At 33.5% G+C, this 23,045-nt stretch overlaps 3 protein-coding genes across 4 annotated transcripts; 1 reads left to right on the forward strand and 2 right to left on the reverse strand.

Annotated features, from left to right (window-relative positions):
• Positions 1–2,023: 2,023 nt before the first annotated feature.
• Positions 2,024–6,924, reverse strand: LOC114380541 (transcription initiation factor TFIID subunit 15-like). 2 transcript variants are annotated; one of them, XM_028339650.1, is made up of 8 exons: positions 6,701–6,924; positions 5,872–5,996; positions 5,120–5,475; positions 4,825–5,010; positions 4,459–4,542; positions 3,838–3,916; positions 3,627–3,753; positions 2,024–2,837 (listed from the first exon to the last, which is right to left on the reverse strand). In XM_028339650.1, exons 2-8 carry the CDS (start codon positions 5,989–5,991, stop codon positions 2,641–2,643), a joined length of 1,149 nt encoding a protein of 382 aa, XP_028195451.1. In that variant the 5' UTR covers positions 5,992–5,996; positions 6,701–6,924; the 3' UTR covers positions 2,024–2,640. The 2 variants fall into 2 exon arrangements, with proteins under 2 accessions (XP_028195451.1, XP_028195450.1); XM_028339649.1 differs by having other exon boundaries at positions 5,872–6,037.
• A 2,040-nt stretch (positions 6,925–8,964) lies between these two features.
• On the forward strand, positions 8,965–18,835 carry LOC114379676. The gene is made up of 12 exons (XM_028338367.1): positions 8,965–9,678; positions 10,090–10,206; positions 10,341–10,533; positions 10,767–10,933; positions 11,033–11,204; positions 12,171–12,235; positions 13,345–13,426; positions 14,982–15,039; positions 15,194–15,318; positions 16,988–17,071; positions 17,159–17,229; positions 18,408–18,835. Exons 1-12 carry the CDS (start codon positions 9,173–9,175, stop codon positions 18,529–18,531), a joined length of 1,764 nt encoding a protein of 587 aa, XP_028194168.1. The 5' UTR covers positions 8,965–9,172; the 3' UTR covers positions 18,532–18,835.
• Positions 18,836–19,311: 476 nt separating this feature from the next.
• Positions 19,312–22,978, reverse strand: LOC114379677. The gene is made up of 6 exons (XM_028338368.1): positions 22,822–22,978; positions 21,884–22,150; positions 21,605–21,739; positions 20,824–20,880; positions 20,159–20,293; positions 19,312–19,714 (listed from the first exon to the last, which is right to left on the reverse strand). The coding sequence occupies exons 2-6, from the start codon at positions 22,133–22,135 to the stop codon at positions 19,649–19,651; spliced, it is 645 nt and encodes a 214-aa protein (XP_028194169.1). The 5' UTR covers positions 22,136–22,150; positions 22,822–22,978; the 3' UTR covers positions 19,312–19,648.
• Positions 22,979–23,045: the final 67 nt, after the last annotated feature.

Raw genomic sequence — 23,045 nt, forward strand, 5'->3', positions numbered from 1 at the left:
TTTAAAGGTATTTATTTAAATATTTTTCTTTCATATGTTATAAATACTGATATTTTTGTCTTCCCTAATTGCCAGTAGATAGCTTAAAACAATTTTCTCCTTAAAATTTATACATTATCAACCAATTAAAGTTTTTTTTCTCTAATTATAAGAAGAGAAATGATAGCCATACATTTTTTAAATTATAAGAAACATAGTACTTATTTCAATTGAATTAATTATTACTGATAAAATTTAAAATATTTGATTGAAGTTGAATTCTTTTACAATACTAAAATCATTTTTTATTAAGATGTAAATATTGAAAAATAATTAAACTACATATTCGTAAATATTAAGATTACTTAACGATCATTATTTATAGGATTGTATTACTTAGAAATATAAACTTGTCAAATAAATTATGGAATAAAGTCATGTTTTCCTAATGAGCAAATTAAAAATCACATGAATATTATATTATAAAATTTAATTAGATGAAATTATTAGAAACAATTTAACTACATACATGTGGTATTAAATATTGCTCATAATTAAATACATCCATTTTCTCCTAAACACCTTCTTGTTTACTTGAAAAATGGTTAATTTAAGGGAGAAAGAACACATGTAAATACGTCATTAACACGATGTTCTAACCAACTAAATTAATAAATCAATTATGTTATAAAATAATTAATATTATTATATATAACACTAAATTTTTTAATGTATATTTAATGCACATGTAAACTTACATAATAAATCTTATGACAATTAATTTTTATCAATAATTAATTTATTTACATATATGAATTGTAAATAAAAATCATATGTTTGATAAAAATTTACATATGTAAAAAAAATACATTATTAACATAAATCTACTAATGTATTTTTTGACCTTATTATAGTTAATTTTGATTTAATAATGTATTTTTTTACACATATAAACATCTAAATACATCATTTAGTTAAATACCAAATTTGTTAATTTTCAATGTAATAAACATTTAAATACATCATTAAATTAAATACCAAATTTTTTAATTATTAATTATTATAATAAACATCTAAATACATCATTCAATTGAATATCATATTTATTTAATTTTAATCATTATAATAAACATCTAAATACATCATTCAATTAAATACCAATTTTTTTAACTATTAATTACTGTAATAAATATCTAAATATAACATTCAGTTAAATATCAAATTTGTTTGATTATAAAATCTTGTAAATAAATTAAATGTATAAAAAAATCTAAATAAATTATAATTTCTAAAAAAGTTTAAAACATACGGATTAACAATCCGTATTAATCATGCAGATTTTCAATTCATATGTTTTGAAAAAAAAAAACGCACCTCTTATTTTTTCGACAATGAAAAATCATCGAACTTCATCGTATATCCGTAAACAATGCACATACACCATCGACAATAACAAACGCTCACAAAAAAGGACACTAATGAAAACAAGTTACACTAAGGGAGTGCGATTTTACGAAAAAAAAAAAAAAACACTGCATAAATGAAAAAAATAATCTATTATTTATAGCCAAAAATACCTATAAAAACATTTTTGATATTATGGAAAACTGCTGATTGTACCAGTAAAAATGCTAGGTACCCCAAGCAACAAGTAGTATGTGACTAAGGCCCAAATAAAGGGTCCAAATTACCCTTATGAGTTAGCCTGAAATCATCCTATACTCAATTTAATTTAATTATTTTATTACTATTTATTCAAATATCACACTTTCTATTAATCTTTACATTTTTCGTTAGGATGGAAATAGTTTAAATCAAATAAGTTTAAATTTGGCTTTTTACTTGCATGTGTTTTTAGACATTTTTGAAAGTCTGACTTAGTCTATTAAACTTTTTAAAAATCTGTTTCATATTAAAAAAATTGGTAGACCTAAACTACCTCTAAATAAGCTAATTAGCTAATAGGCCAATAAATCCTTAGTAAATCAAATTATTAAACTATGAAAAATAAATAAACTAATACTCAAGTCTAATTTTTCCAAAGTTAGAAGACTAAAAAGGGTCTAATATAATATTTACGATTTTTTTAAGATTAGTTTACAATAAAGTGTCTCAAATAGGACAAATTTATCATTTAATAAACTTACACAAGTGTTCTCAACCCCGAATGGGTTAATTCATGTTCTGCATGCTGATTGCTCTCTGGCGTCTTTACCTCCAACAAGTTATGTCACTGTATTCTTGTAATACTAGTTCGCCCAAAGCATCTATGACCGAGTAACAAGTCAAATGACGATCAAAACTCGAACAAGCAACAAACACTAATTAGCAAATTGCAACAGGAAAAATTGTCAGCCTTCAAGATCATCATCGTCTTGTAATACTATCATTCGCGCTCTAGTAATTACTCCATTCAAGCAACACAAGAAATTAGCTGACGACAACTAATAGTTCAAACTATTGTGACGTTCTCAAACAAAAACTTGTCTTTGTGAATAGAAAAAACATAAATACCATAGGTTGTACAAAAGGTCCATGATCAGATTGCAGGAAGTTGATCCCCCAAACTTACGGATTGAATTCAAAGCAATTGAAATTCTTCTACAAAAGGCCCACACAGCATGGTAGTCAACACATCAGAATGCACTCTTGCTGCTAATTTTAGTAACGGTGTCTACTTCGGTCCCGATCTCTCCCATAATCTCTATCTCGATCAACATAATCCCAATCTCGATCTCTTCCCCTCTCCCTATTCCAACTGCTAGGCCTCTCTTTTTCGCTTCGCTCTCTGTTCCTGCTCTCCCCATCATTGCGCTCCCTTCCTCTGTCTCTACTTTCTCTAGCATCCCTATCTATCCCTGTCATAGGTATTATTACAGAAAAGCTTGGTTACTGCAGATCAAACCAATTCATAATTCATAATTTCATACAAACACGTTAAATGATGATATCAATAAGTATACACTCACTAACTTGCATATCTAGGCATCCTAATTAACCATGATAGCTAAAAAAACTAGGCAAACCATATATACCTGTTTAATATACTCCAACACAAATAACCAGTTCAATATAATTTTACCTTGAAACTTTAGTTGGGCAATCAACCACTACATAAATGCACTAAGGGACTATTTAGATCAACTTTTTCATAAGCACTGATAGGAGAAAAAATAGGAAGAAAAATAAAATAAGTTTCTCCCATAATAAACTAAAATGAACTTATGCACAAGTTCAAGTATTCTTTTGAAGAAGTTAATATAAGAGAGTTTCTACAAATTAGCTTATACATAAACTACTTTTAGCTTGTGGGAAAAGCTTATTTTATTTTGTTCCTTCTTTTCTTCTCTACAAGTGCTAATGGAGAAGTTTATCCAAACAATGCCCAAGACAAACAATAACCAGGTTGATCTAGTATGCAGGTTTAGAAACTAAAAAATCAACTAGTTGCATAAAGCCTAGATCAAGAATGCTAAAAAGAAAAAATGAAAAAGAAATAAGAAAACAGAAAAAAGAAATGATATGCAATCATCATGATTCTAGAATAACATGCAACTCTATCCCAAAATGTACTAGTGTTATGGAACATGTGGGGAAAGTGCGGAGGTGATCATGTAGTATAAACAATTCTAGATATGCAGCCATACCTAGTTCCTCAACCTCCCAACCAGCACGCCCTGAACCAGGAAGCCCACGTGCAGCTTCAGCTTGCTGTGTTTTGGCACGGAATTTTTTCTTTAGATTTCCAAATTCATCATACAACTCCCCATCATCCTGCCAGTAAAAAGGATATTATAAGACAAAGGTAATATATATATATATATATAGCATGTACGATCTGATTTTAATCAATCTTACTTCAGCTTCCCTCCTACGACGTCTAGTTTCTTCTATTTCCTCTTCATCAAGCTCTTTGTAACCTCCACCTCGTCCTCCTCTGTTTAATTAGAAATTAGAAAGTAAGAACAAACCTTAGCAGAGTAACCTCGGTAGCATTTCATCGGTAAAGGAAAAAAATGTGAATAGTAAAACAGACACTAAATTGAAATTTTGACTTCAACATATGAAAAATGAAGGAGACAATTATGATTGAAGAAATCCAACATTTTCAAAATTGAAACCAAAATGAAAAATAATGGTTAATCCATGTGTAAACCAAGTACCAACTGGGTTAACAAAATATGTGGACTTAATTTTAATTTTATAACTAAATGGAAGTTTGTTTGACTTGACAAGACTTCATAAGTTGAAATCTCCCAGTCTCCCAAAATGAAATACTTCATGGTATTTCCCATAAAACATAATGGAATGCATTTTACAAAAAGACTTCAGGAAACAGATCACAAGCACACCCACACACTTCCCAGCATGCATAGAGAATAGTCATCATGAAGAGGCTTTCATCAGGGGTGGCTGGGTGCCACTATGTACTTCACTAACACTAGAATGTATAAAAAAGAATAGAATCCAATCCAATACCTTACACCACCCTCATTATGCCCAGGCTTATTTGTGTTGCAGATATTGCATTTAGTCCGCTTTGCCCAATTGATATTCCCACACCTAAGCAAAAAAAAAAAAACATGAGAAAGTCAATTCATACATTAAATTTTTATTTTAAAAATCCTGCATAAACAACAAAAGTGTACACATGATGTGCAAATTGAATGTCAAGTATAAGTGTATAACTACCTCAGGCCAAGTGTTAATTATAACATGACTCAACAAGAAATGAAAAAACTTAGTCAACAGTAAAACAATTAGTGATGATGGAATAGAAAATAATTATAAAGAAATCAGACTCAGGAAAGAAAACAACACACGGGCAATATAACATAATCATACATTGGACAAGGCCAATCATTGGGACCAAAGAGTCCTCCACCAGCTGGCCGGCCAATACCCCCTGATTCTTGTGCAGCACGTCCCTTGCCACGGCCACCAGCCCCTGAAATTCCAGAAGCACCAGCAGGACGAGCAGTTCCACAGCGATTACAAGCACCACGAAAAGCAAAGTTCACATTGGAGCAACTGCTATGAGAGAAAAAAAAATGTTATTCTCTCTACACTAAATCATCTAAAATGACTGAAGTGAGTAGAAGAGCAAGAAAGAGCTGCTCACCAATTTCATATCACAGACCTTGTATTCAGACACAACCAATCACCATCTTGTTGCCATGCTTTGCCTGAAGTATCATTTTGACCTCTACCTCTTCCACTACCACCATTAACATCCTTGGTAGTTTCCTCTAGTCCACCAACATTATCAGTAACTCCCGGTTCAACTGCTGCATTATATGCTTGGTCATCCTTGTTTTTTGACTCTGCTATAAAAACTCCAATTGTATTGCCATGAAAATCTTTGTTGTTAAACCATTCAACAGCAGCTACAGCAGCATGCGGATCCTCATATGTTACAGTAGCATCTCCTTTTGGTTCATTAGTTTCTTTGTCTCGATATAACCATATTTTTGGTCTCCCTGTACGTTTATCTTTCTGCAAAATGTGAATTGCAAAGGAAATAGGACTAACAGTTTAGAAAAAAAATGCAACATAGAGGAGAAAAAAAAGACAAGAAACAATATTAAATGGAGAGAGAAATGTAAAAAATGACAAGTCAATCATTAATTGAAAATTTGAACCTATTGTTTGTTTTAGTGTTCATATAAACAACCCCAAATAAACCTCATTTTGCAAGGATAAAAAACCACAATTAATTCAAATATCACCACTTTAACGTAGAAATATGAGATTTCAATTTGACCAAGGTAAAAATTGCGTCCATACTTATGTTCCTTATAAGATTTCTGATCTTTCCTAGAGTAGAAAAGAAATTTTGACAATAAGATAACATAATTTGAATGGTTGCCATGCATGATGCAGACTCCATACCTTTATTAATCCGATGGTACCGAAATATTCAGCCAGCATGTTATCGTCAGTCCCATAGGGCAAGTTGCATACATAGACAGACCCATTTGAAGGAGCATGATTTCCAGGATGGCTTGCCATGGGGCCTTAATCTCATGAAACAGAAGCAATCAGAACCACCAGAGCTCTGAAGGAGCAAGACAATTAATTGACAGGTGTACACAAATGCACGCGCACACACACACAAGTGAAGACAGAAATCAGACAAGTAATTAATTAACCTCTAGGGAAAAAAAAACTATAACAACCCTAACATAGATTCTTCTACAAGGTTCGACAACAAATACAAACATTCGGATTCGACACAAATTACTTATTAAGGGGCAAAATGTGACATTGAAGAAATTAGTTTTCCCAAAAAAAAAAGTGCGTAGTTATTTAAAGAGGGGAAACCGCAGGAGAAAAGGCACAATAAGTTTACTGCATAGAACAGCGCCTTAGCAAGGAAAAAACATGTTCGAGAAAGTATCATCGGTTGAAAAATCGTACAGTGCACAAACTCATAACATCTTAGGCCAGTGTATCAATTGAAAAACAAAGGAACGGTGAAATATGCTCCCCGTTATAAAAAACCAAAAGCCACGTTTCGCGATTGTGGCAGTTTGAACGACACCGTTTGAGCAAGTAACTGCTCGATAGTAAAACAGTCGGAGAGAAAGGGGTGTAGGGAAGAAGAAAAAAAATCAATTGGGAGGTTTTGGTTGAATAAACGAAATTAAGGGTAAATAAAACAGAGAAACTAATAGAGATTAGAGATAAAAGGATAAAGAAATGAAACGAGAGTGTGTACCCAAAATCGGAGGAGGTTGATATCTGAAAAAAACTGCAGTTGTTGTGTTGTTGGTTAGATCTGTGATTTATCGCTTCTCCTTTCACTCCCTCTACACTCTCTGCACTGTTTCTCTTCCTCTTCTCCAATGTCAATCCTTATACCTTTTTTTTTTTTCCTCTCACCATTTTTTTTTTTCCACAACAATACGGGTCGGATAGCAGCTCTTGATTTTGAATGACGAAAACTATGTAAAATTGAATTTTGATTAATCATATGTAAACTTAAGGTAAAGTAATACTTATTTAATTTATATAAGATAAAGTAATATTTATTTAATTTATTATGTTGAAAAATTAATGAATATATTTTTTAACCATAGGCGACAAGAACTTAAAACCTTATACAAATTACTCAAAGTCTCCAATACTATCCCAATCTTAGCACGTAAAATTAAAATATAATAATAATATAAGTATTTAGTTTTGCGCTTTGTTGTATATTAAGATACATAAAAAATGATTTTTAATTAATTTTGACCTTTCTACTAAAGTTGTTAAAATATTTGTCATCACTCTCCACCGCTTTTTAGATCCAATTAATTTGTCAGGTCATCAAGTAAAGTTTTGATTTGTTGAGGTTATTAACCCTTTATCCAAAAGCCGTCTCATAGGATTTAAAGATATTGCAAATATGAGAAGCTTCTTCAACAGTTACTCTTGCAAAAAATAATTCTATCATCTACAAAAAGAAAATGTGAAATCTTTGGAATGAAATTGGGAACTTTAATGCCATGAATCACTCCTTGTTCAACTGATTTGAAGAGCATAGATGATGATACTTCAGCATGTAGAATAAATAAGGAAATTTATTTATTTTTGTTTCAATCCTCTGTGGGGCCTAGACTGAGTGCGAGGACTTCCATTCTCTAAACCAGAAAAAAAAAATACAGTGGAAACATACTTCATGATCAAAGAAACCCATCTTTTTATCATTGTTCTTAAAACAATTTCAAGAAAATACCACTCTACGGTCTCTACCATATGCTTTTGACATATCTAGATGATGATCAAAGAAACCCATCTTTTTATCATTGTTCTTAAAACAATTTCAAGAAAATACCACTCTACGGTCTCTACCATATGCTTTTGACATATCTAGATGATGATCAAAGAAACCCATCTTTTTATCATTGTTCTTAAAACAATTTCAAGAAAATACCACTCTACGGTCTCTACCATATGCTTTTGACATATCTAGATGGAGACACATGTAGCCCCTTCTCCTCTTGTCCTTCACTTTCATATGATGAAAACACTCAAAAAAACATGAGGGCATATTTCTAATTAGTTAGTAGTTAGTAATATAAAACTTTTCCGTGAAAACTAAATTCAAAATTAAAATTGAAGTGAAAATTTAATTATGTACTGTAAATTTGAGTATTTATGTTTGTTGGGGTGAAATATGCTCAATTATTGTGTTTACTAACACACAGTTGGGGGGTTGTTTTGTTCAATGAAATAAGGGATTGATTTAAGGAAGGAATTTTGTTCCCTGATCAAGTCCTCTTAATCCACTTTAAAGAGTTTTTCAAAAATTATGAATTTGAGATTTTTATATTAAATTACTCTTATGTGAAATTGCAATAAAAAAAAGTGATAAACGACTAAACTTAAAGTGTGTAAACCATAAAATGATTATAATTTTTTTTACAAACCTTTTGCATTAGATGATTTCTGATAGAGGTGAGCATATCCTAACACAACATGGTAACTCAGTTCAATTTTAAGACTGTTTTGAACGGTTCAAATATTGAAATTACACTAGATGCATCTTTAATGGACCCGTTTTTTTGCCGTCAAAATTTTGATGCATTCATATAATGATAATCTCCTAATAAAAATCAAATAAATCATATCTTAACTCATACGTCTAACTTAAAAAATATGAATCATATGATATTCATTTAATGGTTTACAATAATGTGATTGTGTGAATGCAACAAAATCTAATTTTATTATTAATATAAGTTTACTTTGTATTTCAGATTATTCTGATCGTGTTTAATATCTCTTTAAAAATATAGGTTTTTTTAAGAGAAAAAAATATAAGTTGTTTTAATAATTATTTATTATTAATAATAAAAATATACCTTAATGACATCATTTATCATCATGAAACAGATAATTATATGTCAAATAAATACTATAAAATTTATGATTTTACTTGTTTTTATTTATCAAAATAAAATATCCCAATAGTTTAAATTTTATAGAAAGGGGAATTGGATCTTCCCTTCTGCAGCTGCCTGCTGAAAAAAAAACCCTGGTAGAGATAGTAGCCTTCCAACCCCAATAAGTAAAGGCAAAAAACAAAACAAAACATGGACGAATGGCGCGCCACCATCAAAATGAATCACAGAACCCAAAGAACTTAGAAACCCTAACCGAGTCCTCCATCAGTCATATTCCCGACGTTTGTTCAGAATGATTGATGGTAGCGATCATGCAACAGCAGCAGCAGCAACAACAGCAACAGCAGAACCCCTCTGCACTGGTGCCATTTCAGCTCAAGAATCCCCAATCCTCCACCACAACCGCCGCCGCCGCCACTCCCCTTAGGTCACCCTCCGCCCAGTCGCAGCTCTCCTCGCCGCTATCCGTCGTCCCGCCCCTCCGGCAATCCCCACTCTCCTCGCATCCGGTGCCGGTTACGTCTGTGGAGCCCGCTCTGACGGCGGTACCGACGTGTCCGCTGGTCAGAGTCCGGCTCTCGGACATTGCCCCCTATGAAGGGGCACCGGCGGGGCCCTATCTCAGAGCAATGGAGGCACTGTGTGGGTCTCTGTTGCGGCACAATGCTGCGTTGATCGAATTGGGGAACGAAGACACTGCTCTGATGCGATGCGGCTTGGAAGGTGCGAGGTTGTTTTTCAGAAGTAGGGCCCACCTTGGTTCTGGCAAGGGTAGCCGTGGGGTTTACATGTACAGAGCAGGAAGGTATAAACCATTCAACCTCACACACTTAGTAGAAGAATATAAAAAGATTGAATGAGCTGAGCTTGTTGCATAAGCTAAAATCAACTTATGCACTTTAGCGTTTGAATACGTTAGATTAGATGAGGAAGTTTCTGTAAAAGTTAGTTGCTCTTGGAGAAGTTGATTTTAGCACACTAGAGAAACTCAATTCATTTTACCAGTGCAGTTAATTCATTTTACAAGCTTAATTCACTTTACCTTGTTATTTTTCTTATCTTACGAGTGTTTATGGAGAAGTTTATCCATACAAGGTCCTAGTAGTTATTATTATTGATAAGTTTGGAGAGCCTAGCGTTTTGATGGAAAATTACTGTTTTGAGATGGATGATGTTTGGCTTACCTTGATCTGTTACTGTTTTTTATTGGCTTCAGGGCTTTGGAGGATTGGGATTCTTCTCCCCCCTGCATGGCTGATATTTTTAAGTGCATGGGAAAGGCGTCTCGATCTGCCTTGAGTGCCATTGCGAGGCATTTGCGTCTTAGAAGCGAGTAAGGAATGAGTATTGTGAAGGAGAGCCTTTCTTTTTAGTTTAACTGTCTTGTTACTGTGTGTTGTCTGATTGTTCTTTTCTTTCTAGTTTTATGATCATGTGTGCTCATGAGAAAACAGTTGCTTTGTGCAGTGTTTTTAACCATTTGCTTGATGATGCTCCATTGCCTGCTAATGAGGTGTCTTCATCAGTTCTTGTTGTGACCTACTCACATGCTTCTTTGCAAAATGGAAGAGGTGCCATTGGAGGTGGTAAGCCTCCCATGAATGGTGAAGTTGAGAAGGGATTGTTGACATTGATATCTTCAGACACTCCTGGTCTTCAGGTGTCATTTTAATTGTTTTATGTGGATTGAAAAAGTAGAGTTCAAGTGTGTCTTAGTTCACTGAAGAAAAAACAATTAGCTTTAGCTCCCATAGAATTCACAATGTCTTGTGCTATTGTCCAATAATTATTTTCTAGCCTGTTGAGTAGTTCTGTTTAGTGTCTGTTAAAGCTTGGTGACTTTTGAGTTGATTTATCTTTCAACTTTTATGAATAATATATTTTCTTCTCTAGGTATGTGACCCCAGTGGTCGCTGGTATCTGGCAGACAGTGGGTCTGTGCCTGGAGATCTTTTACTCATAACAGGCAAGGCACTTACCCATGCTACTGCTGGCCTATGTCCTGCTGCATCATATAGAGCTTCTCCTGATTATTTTCTGAGTCCTAATGGTGGAGGAAGGTACCAAATAATTTTTTTAACAAAAGTCTTGTATTTGTGATGACTGATAAGATTTCCAAGGAACTTATTTAGGTACTTTCTTGAGCTTTGTGACTGTAGGACTTCTCTTGCATATAGACTCATGCCACAGGGCAATGCTATATTAGATTGTTCCCCAATTGCAGCAGCTGGCCATGTTATTCCCCAAAGTTATGTTCGAATATCTGTAAGCCAATTTATGGATGACCTTGCTGCCGAAGAACTGATAGGCAGCAGATGTGATAATGCTGATGTAAGTTATTTCTCCTAATATTTATTTTTTGATATGCATTATGGAAGTCTTCTACACTGATCATGACCAGACAAACAAAAGAAGATCCTAACCATGAGAAATGGAAGTGCTAAGAGGCACCTTTCAAAATACCGCATTCTTCTTCACCCAACCCAAATTCATCAGAGATCTGTAAAATTACAAACTGCTTAAATCTCAGCATTCATATTCTCGCCAACTGTAACTTTCCTGCTGCAAAAGCCACAGGAGTTCCTCTCCAAATAGATTCAATCATTCAATAGGATTCTTTCTAATGTAAAATATCCTGAATCCTAATGGAAAGTAGAATACAATTCACAGAAAATTAATCATCAACAATGTTTACACTTCATTTTCTTTTGTAATATTGTTTCTTACCTCCTATTGTGGTATTGCCCCTGAAAAGACACGGATATTATTACAATGAAACTAATAAACTTTTTTTGCATTTAAACTTTCATTTGCTGCACACTAGGTGAAATATTGAGGATTAGTGATGAGCCTCTTGCCCTGTTGATAATGACCATGTTTGATAGCTTTTTGCTAGCATTCTGCTGTGAAACTAAAGCTGAATTTAAGCTCTTGTGGCGTGATGCTATGTACAGACTAATCCTTAGAGCTTAGCTTGTTAATCTGTCCAGTGTCCTATACCAAGTTACTGACTGAATTGATCTTTTAAACTAATTTGATTATGACTCTCTTGTTTCACTTATTTATAATTAAAAGTTTATGCCTGTAGTATTTTTGTCTGTAAGCTTGTTGGCATTGGAGGGTCTGGTTAACCATTGAGGCCAGCTATTCAGAAGATCATAATGGTCTTTTTCTTGTTTCCCTGTCATTAATAACAGCTCTTGTAATAGTAATGGCTCTTCTTGTAATACTTCTACGATTTCCCTTTAAGAAAATATTCTTTGTTGTATGTGGAAACTTATACTCTTTTATTCACAGGCTGCTGCTCAAAACAATGTGAATAAGGAGCCATCATTAAGAAGTGTTCTATCAGATCCTTTATCGTAAGTTTAGTTTAACTTCAACTCTCCAACTGATTTAGCATTTTGTTTGAGAAGTATGTTATTGATACTATGTGATTTGTCATTAACAGTCTCACATAATTCTTTTCAAGTTTCTTCAAAAATTAAAAAAATAAAAGAAGTTGCCATAACACAAGACTGACAGGAGTTGATTAAAAGTAAAAGACTAATAAATTCACGCTTTGGGAAATACATAAAATATTATGCTAATTTTTGCAGTGGATTGTTCATAGTGAAATTACAGATATACATGATAGTAACACTATGCTATTAGAGCATTGTATGCCCAAAGCCTTGAGATTGAGAATACTTTTTTCTTTTGTTCTTTTATTTTGAAATCTTACATTCTGAAAATGCTTGATATAGTGCACATTTCCTTTTATTTATTGTGATCCATAATTCCATATGCCATGTTTTTTTCCCCCTTTTATAAAACATATGCAATAGATTTAAGTACATGGAAATAAACTATTATCTTTGCTCTGTTCATGTTCTTACTTTATCCCTTAGAAAAATTGTGCTATGCCTTGAGGTTGTCTAATTCATTGCTCTGTTCTTTTTCTGCTGCTATTGGTCTGTGCAAGTGTTGCTGAATGTATAACTCTGTGAAGAGAGCTGCTGTTATATTATGTATGTCTTCAGATTCTACTGATTGTACCAAATGATTGTCTATGACATTCATATGGAGACAGAGTTGTAATTGCCAGACAAATGATGATATTGATCTTAATGAGTAAAATTTCACAATGTAATATGGAGAAGAGAAAGGATTCTTTAATAGCATAATTTTTCCATGTTGCATGATGAAGCTATAGATTGTCTTAAGTAAAACTTGAGTTGGAAGTTGGAACATTGTCGTGGGTTTTCGGCACATCAGCAATTTTCTTTTAATGTCTAATGCAACATTGGTGATTTTTTGTTGGTACTTTTGTTCGCATTTAGAGATTTTCTTTTTAACTTGCATATTGGCTCATTTTGTGTCCTTTTCATTTATTATGATCAGAAAAGAAAAATATGCCCTTAAGGATGTACTAAGATTTAATTTAATTCTGATATCTATTTTCATTTCCTCTTTCAATTTTGTTTACCAGTGGCACATTCCTTGAAGATGCCATGCTTGTCTCATGTGGACATTCTTTTGGTGGTCTCATGCTGAGGAGAGTCATTGAAACGGTAAGTAGGATTCTTTATGTTACATCTCTGCATTAAGAAATGAAAGCCCATTGCTGAATAAAGTGATATTTTTGCATTTGAAGGCGGACATAGTAGAACTTACTAGCATAGTAGTCAATAGCAGAAAGACTGCTATTTTGAGCCCAAAAACTAGGCATGTGCACCGTGTCGGTTGCTCTTTTCCCTTTATTTTCCTTGGCTGCCTTTGACTTCAACCACTCATCAATTAAGCATCTTTATAAAGTTGTTTTTCTTAGTATGCAATCTTTGTAATGCGAGGAAGGTTGTGACAAACCTTGTCACTCCATATCTAACAAACTCCGATTTGTTGGTGAACCTCCTCATAGTATTCAATGCAAATGAGTGATTATAAATGTAGCCCACAAGATTAATCCCCTTTTGGATAGTCCTCTTGACCCTTGCCATTTTTCCATTGTCTTCTAACGTTACATTGATACAGTCCAGAACATGTGCAGTCTTTTGGCTTGCAACATCTCACCTAAGACCAAAATTTACAAATTGAAATGAGTATAAAACATTAACAAGTAATAATCAAAATTATCTAGTAATAAATAATCAAGAATCAAAATTTTTACCGGCCAACATGTAATTACTTTCACTATCTGTGACCACTTGCACAACCTTTTTTCTCCAACCTCAACAAACTTATCCAACAACTCAAATAATTTTTCTCCAGTCCTCATGTAAGGAGTTGCATTAACACTCTTAACAAACATGGATCCAGTTGGACAATTTACTAAGAAATTGATCATGGTTTTATTCTATCCATCCATCCATCCAATACAAACAAACGAGCAGTAGTAAATCCATGGGGCCTTTGATATTTTTTTGCTTTCTTGTTAGCAGCTAGATCACTTGATGCCACAGCCCCTTTTCCTCTTAGAATATTGAAAATTTCTTCTGCCTCTCCGACCTCCTCATTATTTGCTTGAAGCTCAATCAATGCTTCTTCCAAAAAGCTTCTTTGAGCAATTCTCTCACATTAGGAGGAGTCTTGGCACAACTCTCAACATCTCCTCTATCCCATTTGATGTTTCTGCGCTTGGGTAATCCTACCAGTGGCAGTTTTGCCACAAAAATGGCAAGTAACAGCATTCCTGTTGTTGATGTCTCGTAAGCTGTTTCAATTCCAAGCCATATCCAAATTATTACCGGTAGGCTTGACCAATGCACAAGAGGAGACTGCTTGAGAGGCCGAGTTTATTCCATGTGTTTGGGATTGGGTGTATGTGTTGCTAAAATATTTGGTCTTCTAAATATTATCATTTAATTTCTATATCCAAATATTAACAACTTTAAGCTAGCTAATGCCTTGAATTTCACAATTAAATCCAGTATCAAATTGTACCATATCCTTATTTGCTGTGTATTTAAACTTATTCTCTTGGTATTTGTGCCCTCCATGCATTTTGTATTCTTATTTTGGTTGTATTTGTGTTGTCTCATTTTTATTACCTTCCACTTTATTTATGGTATTAAACTTTTAGATGGGGAGAGACAAGAATCATACTTACAGTTACTGTTTCTGTTACAGTCAAGATGTACTCTCTGCAATGCAGAAATTGAAACTGGTTCTTTGATCCCTAATCATGGTATCTTCCATTTCCTTCATAGCTTAACACTCTTTCATCCATCTACACAATATACACAAATACACAGCCTTATTATATCTTTCTGATGCATTTGGTTTGTTGTTTTTTTATTTATTTATTTTTCTGACATCAATTAATTTGATTTCCTTTTCAGCTCTTAGAGCTGCAGCAGCCGCTGTCAAGCATGAGGACGATCGGAGGTTATTTCGTAATGCCGCTCTCCGAAAGCGGCGGAAAGAAATGGGTGACCAAATGGATTCAATGAGAAGAGTGAATAGGGTATATAACTTAAGTAGCCTGTGATTTTTTTGGCTTTTTCTATAAAATATTAGCAAATGTTCAAAGAGAAAATAGTGGCAGGAAACATTTTTTATCTCTTCACATTAAAAATGTGAAGCTATACATTAAATGTGCAATTGGCAAATATATATAGTGGCTATTTTTAATCAAAGATTACTTAAACAGTGATAAGGAGATAGCATGACAGCTTAGGCTGACCACGTAGAGTATGATTTACCAAGAATGTTCCAGAAATGTTTTATTCAGCTTCTTTTTTAAGTGGCTATTTTTAGTAAAAGATTTCTTCAATAATGATAAGGAAATAGGATGAATCTAAGGTTGACTGTGAATAGTATGATTTACCTAGACTGTTACAGAAATGTACTTGGTAAAAGTGTTATCCAGTTTTTGCTAGTTCCACTTCATAAAAACAAAACTCATCGTTTTGTTTTTATTCAGAAATTCCAGATTTGAGATACAATTGTTACTATACTTTTATTTACTAAGTTTCTCTAAATTTTGATTTGAAATTTAACACTAGCAATTAGATAGTGCAATCTTTGTGCAGATATTTCTTGTTTGCATATCCTATACTCCTATTGGTGGCAAAAATTTGGAATTGGATACCCTGCAGTCAGAGAGAGAATGCAAGAAGAGTCTCTACTGTTTTTTTTTTCTTCCTTATATTAAATATTTAATAAAATATGAGCTCAAAAATATTTGGGCCCTTGGATTATGAATTCAGGACCTTGCAGTCATATACCCAACTGCAGGAAATCCTGGTCCCAAAAGTTTCCACAATATGCCTGGAAGTTGTCTGCAGCATCAATATAAAAATCAAGATATACTAATACAACAATGTTTGACTATATATTTGATAAATGATAATATGGTTGTTCCTATATCTTACAACTGGAAAAAATTTGGGCATTTAAATTTACTCATATTTTATTAAAAATAAGTTCCTCAATATGTGTAGAACAGGAAAAGTTTGGGATTTATGGGCAATGATTAAAATGAATTTATTTTATATTCAATCACAATGATTATGATGTGCCATTCACCTGTGTTTATGGAAGGAGAGTAAAAAAAAACAGGTGGGTATAACAGTAGAAAAGGCATGTAGGTATATGAGGGAACAAGAAGAGGAAAAGGAACAAGAATGGAAATAAGATGAGAAAAAAGAGAGTCAATGAGTGGAGAATCAGTTGGAGGAGAGAGAGAAATGACTAACGGATTGGATAACTGGAAAAAGGAATTGAAGAGTCATGAGTGGAATGATGGGGGAATAATCATGTAAGGTTTTGGGTGAGAAGAGTGGCCTTTGGCATGGAGGAGTGGCTATGTATCTGGTGTCAATTCCTGTTTTTTGTGTTCCTTTTTGTTTCTGCTTTCCTGGGTTTTGTTGTTGTGCCTTTTCTTCTTATCATCTGTGTAAGAGAATATATCTGTGTTTTAAAATATAATTTTATAAACTGACTTACATAAACCCATCAAACATATTGATGAAGAGATTGACCAGTTGACATGAGTAGCAAATCAGTAGTGTTGTGTACAGGTCATAATTAACTAATTAGGACATGTTTTCTGATTAAACAAAATGTTCAAGACTGTAAGGACTTAGATGTCTGGAGAGAAATTTATTTATATTAGCACTTAAATGTTTCAGGAAAATGGAGATTTTAATGCTACCGATGGACTTCAGCGGGGCGTACAATATCCATTTTCGGTAAATGAGAAAGTTGTTATTAAGGTAAACATTTTTGGTTTTACGTTTTCAATTTTTTGGCAATTAATATATCCAATGGTCAGCGGAATCAAGAACAACCAATTTCTACAGGGCAACAGGAGAACACCAGAAAAATTTGTTGGGAAAGAAGCTGTGATTACATCTCAGTGTCTCAATGGCTGGTGAGTTATCAAGGATGGATTTGTTAAATTTGCATTAAGACTCTATATTTTGAGTTATAAGTTACCCGTAATGTAGAAATATTAATATAAAAATTCTGTTTCCATGCACATTAGTCAGCTTCTTTTATGCCTTGGTGCATTTTCCCATTTGAATGTGGTAAGGCCATATAGAGGTTTTCTGTGTGCTTGGTTTCACTGATTTTGTGCTGTCTTCATCTCCAACCAAAATTACCATTCCTAGTCCCTTTGTTTATGAATAATATACTTACATAGGTCCATTTGGGGTGTTTTAGTTGTAAGTTTCAAAATTTTTAAAAACAAGTTTATAGTTTTTAAAATTTGGTTTTAGTTTTTTTTTTTGTCTAATTTTTAGTTTCAAATAAACTTATTTTAAAAGTTTCCTATCATATTAAAATTAGTTTAAGGGTGTGTTTGTGTGGTGGTGGTTATAATGACAGTTATGACAGCGGTTTTGCCGGTAGTGGTGGTTGGCGATGGCGGCTGCTGTTCCAATGGTGGTAGTGATGGTGATGGTATCAGTGTCAGTATTGGTGGTAGTAATGTCAGTAGTAGTGGTGGAGCCGGTGGCGGTGGTGTTGATGGCCATGTTGGTCGTGGTGCCAATGTGGGTGGGGGTGGCGGCAAGGGAAGGACCATTGTTAAATGTGAGGAGAGTGTTTTTTTTAAGACTAAAACCAAATTCATAAATAATTTTTTCTTGGTTTTGAAAGAATATGTTTTAAAATTGAGTTAAAAACCATTTTAGCTCCAAATGCGTTTTTTTTTTAAAACCAAAAACTCGCAACAACCTCAAAAGGTCCCTTAGGGTATCCTCTTTGAGTGATTTATAGCATGTTCTTGTATGCTCATGAAAGCAAACACTGTCACAATCAAGTGAATCAACTCTATTTTCCAACTTTTCCGAAAGTTTTTCTAAAATTGAGTCAACTTGCTATCCCGTCTAGTTTTAATAGCACTGTACTATTATGCATAAATTTAAGACTATTATGTTATTGGGTTTTTGTGGGTGGCATTTGGTAGTTTATATGTTTTTTTTATTTTTATATTTGCATGCACTCTGATGTATCTTATCATACTTTTTTACATTCTTTGCAACCCTTTGAGATGGAAAAGAGTGAAAAAGTAAAATTCTCATTTAATTGTGAACTTTTGTGCAGGTATTTGCTCAAGATTATTGAAACCGGAGAGAATGTCCGCCTGCAGTACCGTTCTCTTAGGAAGATCTTAAACTCACCAGCGGACCAGTGTCCCTCACAGCCAATTCAAAATAGCAGCTCTTAAAATTGATTTATTATAGGTTTTCTTTCTTTCCTTTTACCTCCACCAGAAAAAAAGGAAACTTTTGTAGTCTTGATCTTTGATTGTAAAGAATTACATTGACTGGTCCGGCTCCTTACAGCATGCGATAGAAGTTTATAATGTATCAACGAGGTTGTTTGTGTAGATGCTAATGTTAGGTCGGCTTATAATTATTGTAAAGAAGAAAGCAGGCAAAGATAAATTAGATAGCATGTAAATTGTAGCTTGCATTTACTAAAATAGATCTTATGTTTTTTTTTTGCCATAATTCAGTTTTTGTAGAATATGTTGTTTGTCTTCTGTGCATTTATATTTGTGAACTTGAATATTTAAATACCAACTTGAAGAGAAAGTAGATAAGTAAACATCTACATTCTTACCTTAGTTGATGCTCACAAAATAATTTATGGCCAAATTACAAAGTTATCGATTTGCTCGGGCATATATCTTTTTAAGGTGGAGTCGACATGATGCTATAAAAATGGTGGAAAATACATAGTTTCTCACATTTCACGCTATTTAAACCTGGACATAGATTGGGATTGGAATCTATTATTTTGAGAGTAATCTAATCTGATTGTTTTGCCCTGAAAACTTCCTTTTGGCATCGAAAGAAATTTCTACTTTGATAAAAGCTACACTGAAAAATCGTATTCTCTATCCAAGCAGTTATAGCATCAGCTGGCTATAATCATACTTGCTGGCAAAGGATTCAAATTTTTCTCATGTTTCAAGTAATTCCCACGAGGAATGTGCATGCACTTAGGACAACACCTTTAATATTAGTGTCTCCTCTAATTTGAAGAGAAAGTTTGTTAGAAATTTAATATGAATGCTTTTTCTTATATTAACTCATTTTACATCAATATGAACAAAGGAAAAAAAGAAGGGCAGAACCAAAAATATAGTTGCCTAGGCCTGATGCCAAGTTGCCAACAGAAACGTCAGAAAAGCTTCTGTAGATGTTAAGATCCAAGTGTAATAAATTCCAAACTAACGAAATTCACTAAAAGTGGTGGACCTGCTGCCTATGGACTTTTCCTTCACTGTTATCTGGAAACCAGTGACTAACTTTAAGATTTCAAATCAGTAACACATTCTATTTGTAGATCCACTCGTTGGAACGAGCACCCGACTCATCCATATCTATAAAAATGCTTACTGCCTGCAGCAAATAACAACAAATTAGAATGTACATGGACCATTGTTTTTTTCTTGTCAGCCACAGCTTATGTCTAGGATTACTGTCGGTATAAAACATCAAAATCTCCGTTCAAAATTACACTTCTTGCAGAATTTTTCATTCTAGTCCGGGTCTTAATTTACATATATGCTGCTTTGCATTAAGCAGTCATTGTTTTGTTGTTTTTCTTATTTGTGTTCTTCTGTCTTCTATCTTCTCTAAGAAGGATATATATATATATATATATATCCACCTTTGGATATGCACTTCTTTCTACGTTAATGATATTATCCAAGAAAGAAACAGGCTTCAACATAAATTTGAATAGTACATCGAAAATTGAGTTGAAGCACATATCAGGTAACCAAATTTCAAAGTTTAAAAACAGCACCTAGATAATTATATAAAAGACAGAAGAGCATATACCTTCCCTATCCGAGGTCGTTCCTTCGACTTTTCTAGGCTGTTCCGAATATGAGACACAGCTCCCCAACATTTTAAGTTGTTTGCAATATCATCAAGCCTCAAAATATACTCTTCTTCGGTCAATGGGAAGGATCTCTAATAGCAAAAAAATATTGGAGATACTGAAATACAATTACATGGATAATTTCAATGTATACAAGCAATTCTATAGTGGTACAAAATGCTTTTAATAACCATGTACTTTAAAGTACAACCAATGCATGGTTTAGGTACACAAACTCTTCATACCAATGCAATCTATGAAAACAGTAACCTTTGCATTTTGCTTTTTCTTTTGTTCTCCCTTTCTAAACTGACAGAAAGCATAAGCTGTTTTCATTTTGATTAATGCAACATTGCCAGCTTGACATAATTCCCTCAGAATTTGTAAGCGTGGCTGTTGGATAAGTGAAATTGCAGGAGACCATTCGTTTATGCAACAGAATCAATAACAATATCAACTCATTATGCAAAAACTCTAAGAGAAAAAAATTGTGTCCAGTATTTTCCTTTATTTTCTTAATGTCCAACAAATTGTACATTTCATTTGAAAGGAATCTAATCAAATCATTTATCATTTATATTATACAAAGCAAATACTAGATGTAGCACAGAATTTTTAATACCTGCTCCATGTACTTCCACATGACATTCATCGCAAGGAGATTTCTTCCCATGAATTCCTAGCACAGATTATGTTTAACAGTATGAGATTAAACAATGCCTTACTTGAACAATTTATCCAATTTCAAATAATCAAGCACACACCATGGAGCTGATATAATGCTCCAAGGACTTCGTAAGTAAAATGTGAAAATAGGGAACAAGCATCAGACTGATGAAGTTTCAAGTTATATTCAAGGAAACAGATAATGCAACAACATTCAAGAACAAGGATGCTAGAAACTTTTTGAAAAATATTGGTCTATAAATGGCAGCTAAGCATTTCCAACTCTTTCAATATAATTTCCTATATCCCACCCTAAGGGAGGTGGGATGGAATAAACCTAATTTTTTAATAGCATACTGCAGGATATAATTATTAATTACAACGTTGATCTCTTTACTATCAGAATTTTTTCAACCACAAGCATGTCAATGTGCACTGTTGATTTGATCACCATTTGCATGTCTATGAACAACAGCATGTATGCTTCAGTATTTCAAAGTATATGCCTGATCAACAAATGCAATCTGGATAGACTTGACAAGAAGATATATCAGCTGAAAAATGGAAATTCTATGACAGAAGAAACAGAAATGTACAATTTTCTATGCCAGAAGAAACCTCATTTCTCAATAATTATACTTTGGAACAAACTAGCCAGATATTATATGGGCTGAATTAGTCATGTAGAATTCAGGGCAAGTAAATCTCGCATATAACCCACTTGTTTAAAAACTAACCTTCTTTATCAACTGAACATCATAAGACCTCCCATATTTGTTCCTGATAAGGGTAGCAAGGTCAAATCCACTAAACGTGGAATCATCTTTTCCAACTATTTTCTCGAGACTCTCTCTAAGCATTTCACTATTCACCTGATGAATATTTCAAAGAACCCAGACTCAGAGGTAAGCACAGCAATGGAAAGTTAATACTTAATAAATAATAATCCAGTTGGAAAATCACTTTGACATAAATATAAATTGATCAAGCAATAGGAAACTGAGAATTGAACATACTCCTCCCATTTCACCATTCTGAGGTTTTTTCTTATCAGTGTTATCTGAATCTGAAGGATCCGTACTGTTGCTCACTGAACTGGAAAAAATGGGCCTACATTTTCTGGCACTATGACCATATTTTTGAGTATGGTATCCAACATTAAGGAAGTCTGATCCTCTGGAAAATGGAGCCCTATTAATACTTCCTTTGTCAGGATGATCCTGAATTCTCACAGGCCAACTACACTGGTGGGTAGACATGATGTTCATCGTATCCTTCACTCACTGTCATTCAAAATATGCACGGAAAGTGGAAAACACTGTTAGCAGCCAAAAAACAAAAATAGACATATTGTTCTCAAATCTCAGCCCAACACGGACTTGTTTTTTCTTCTTTTTTGTTGATAAAAGACAAAATGGGCATTTGAAAAGTAGGCCACAAGAATCATCAAGCAATAACATAATTTGATAAGACCAATTAACAATTATGGAAACAAAAAGGCCACGGATAATAAATAGATTGAGACAATTATTACTCTGATGCCTGATCATTTACAATTTTCAAATAGATAAGCTTAGAAGCATGAATTTAGTTAACTAACCTTCCTAACTCCATGCAAGGAGTACATCAAAGAGATCATCATATGCTTTTCCCAAATTCTACTTTAAGACCAAGACTATGTTTTAAAAAAAAATAGCGGAAAAACTAGCTACCAGCTTAAAAAGCTGGTTATTAAATTACAAAGGAAGATAATAGAACTATAGTGCAAACTAAAGTAACTACATAACAGAATGCCACAAAATAGATATTTATACTCTTTATGATCAAAATCATGCAGAAATATTATTTCGCTAATAAGCTGTTCTGTGTAAACATAAAACAAAACCATACATACATGCGGTAAATTATCAGTAACTGTATTAATGAACATGTTCAGTACATGTAGAGAGCAAACCTGACAGTGTTCCTGGAAGACAGAAACAGAAACGGATTGGGAGAAATGACCCCTTCGGTTGATGTTTTTTTAGTTTTTTATATTTTTGGGGTTGAAGAAGGGTCCAATATTAGCAAAGCTAGCTTAATATAATGACGTGAGAGTATGAAAGAGATAAACTAAGAAGAAGTGGGACTGTGGATATTAAAGGGTGTTGTGCAATTAAGAGAATAAGAACCTCACGT

This window comes from Glycine soja, chromosome 12 (assembly GCF_004193775.1).
Source record: "Glycine soja cultivar W05 chromosome 12, ASM419377v2, whole genome shotgun sequence".
Taxonomy (NCBI): domain Eukaryota; kingdom Viridiplantae; phylum Streptophyta; class Magnoliopsida; order Fabales; family Fabaceae; genus Glycine; species Glycine soja.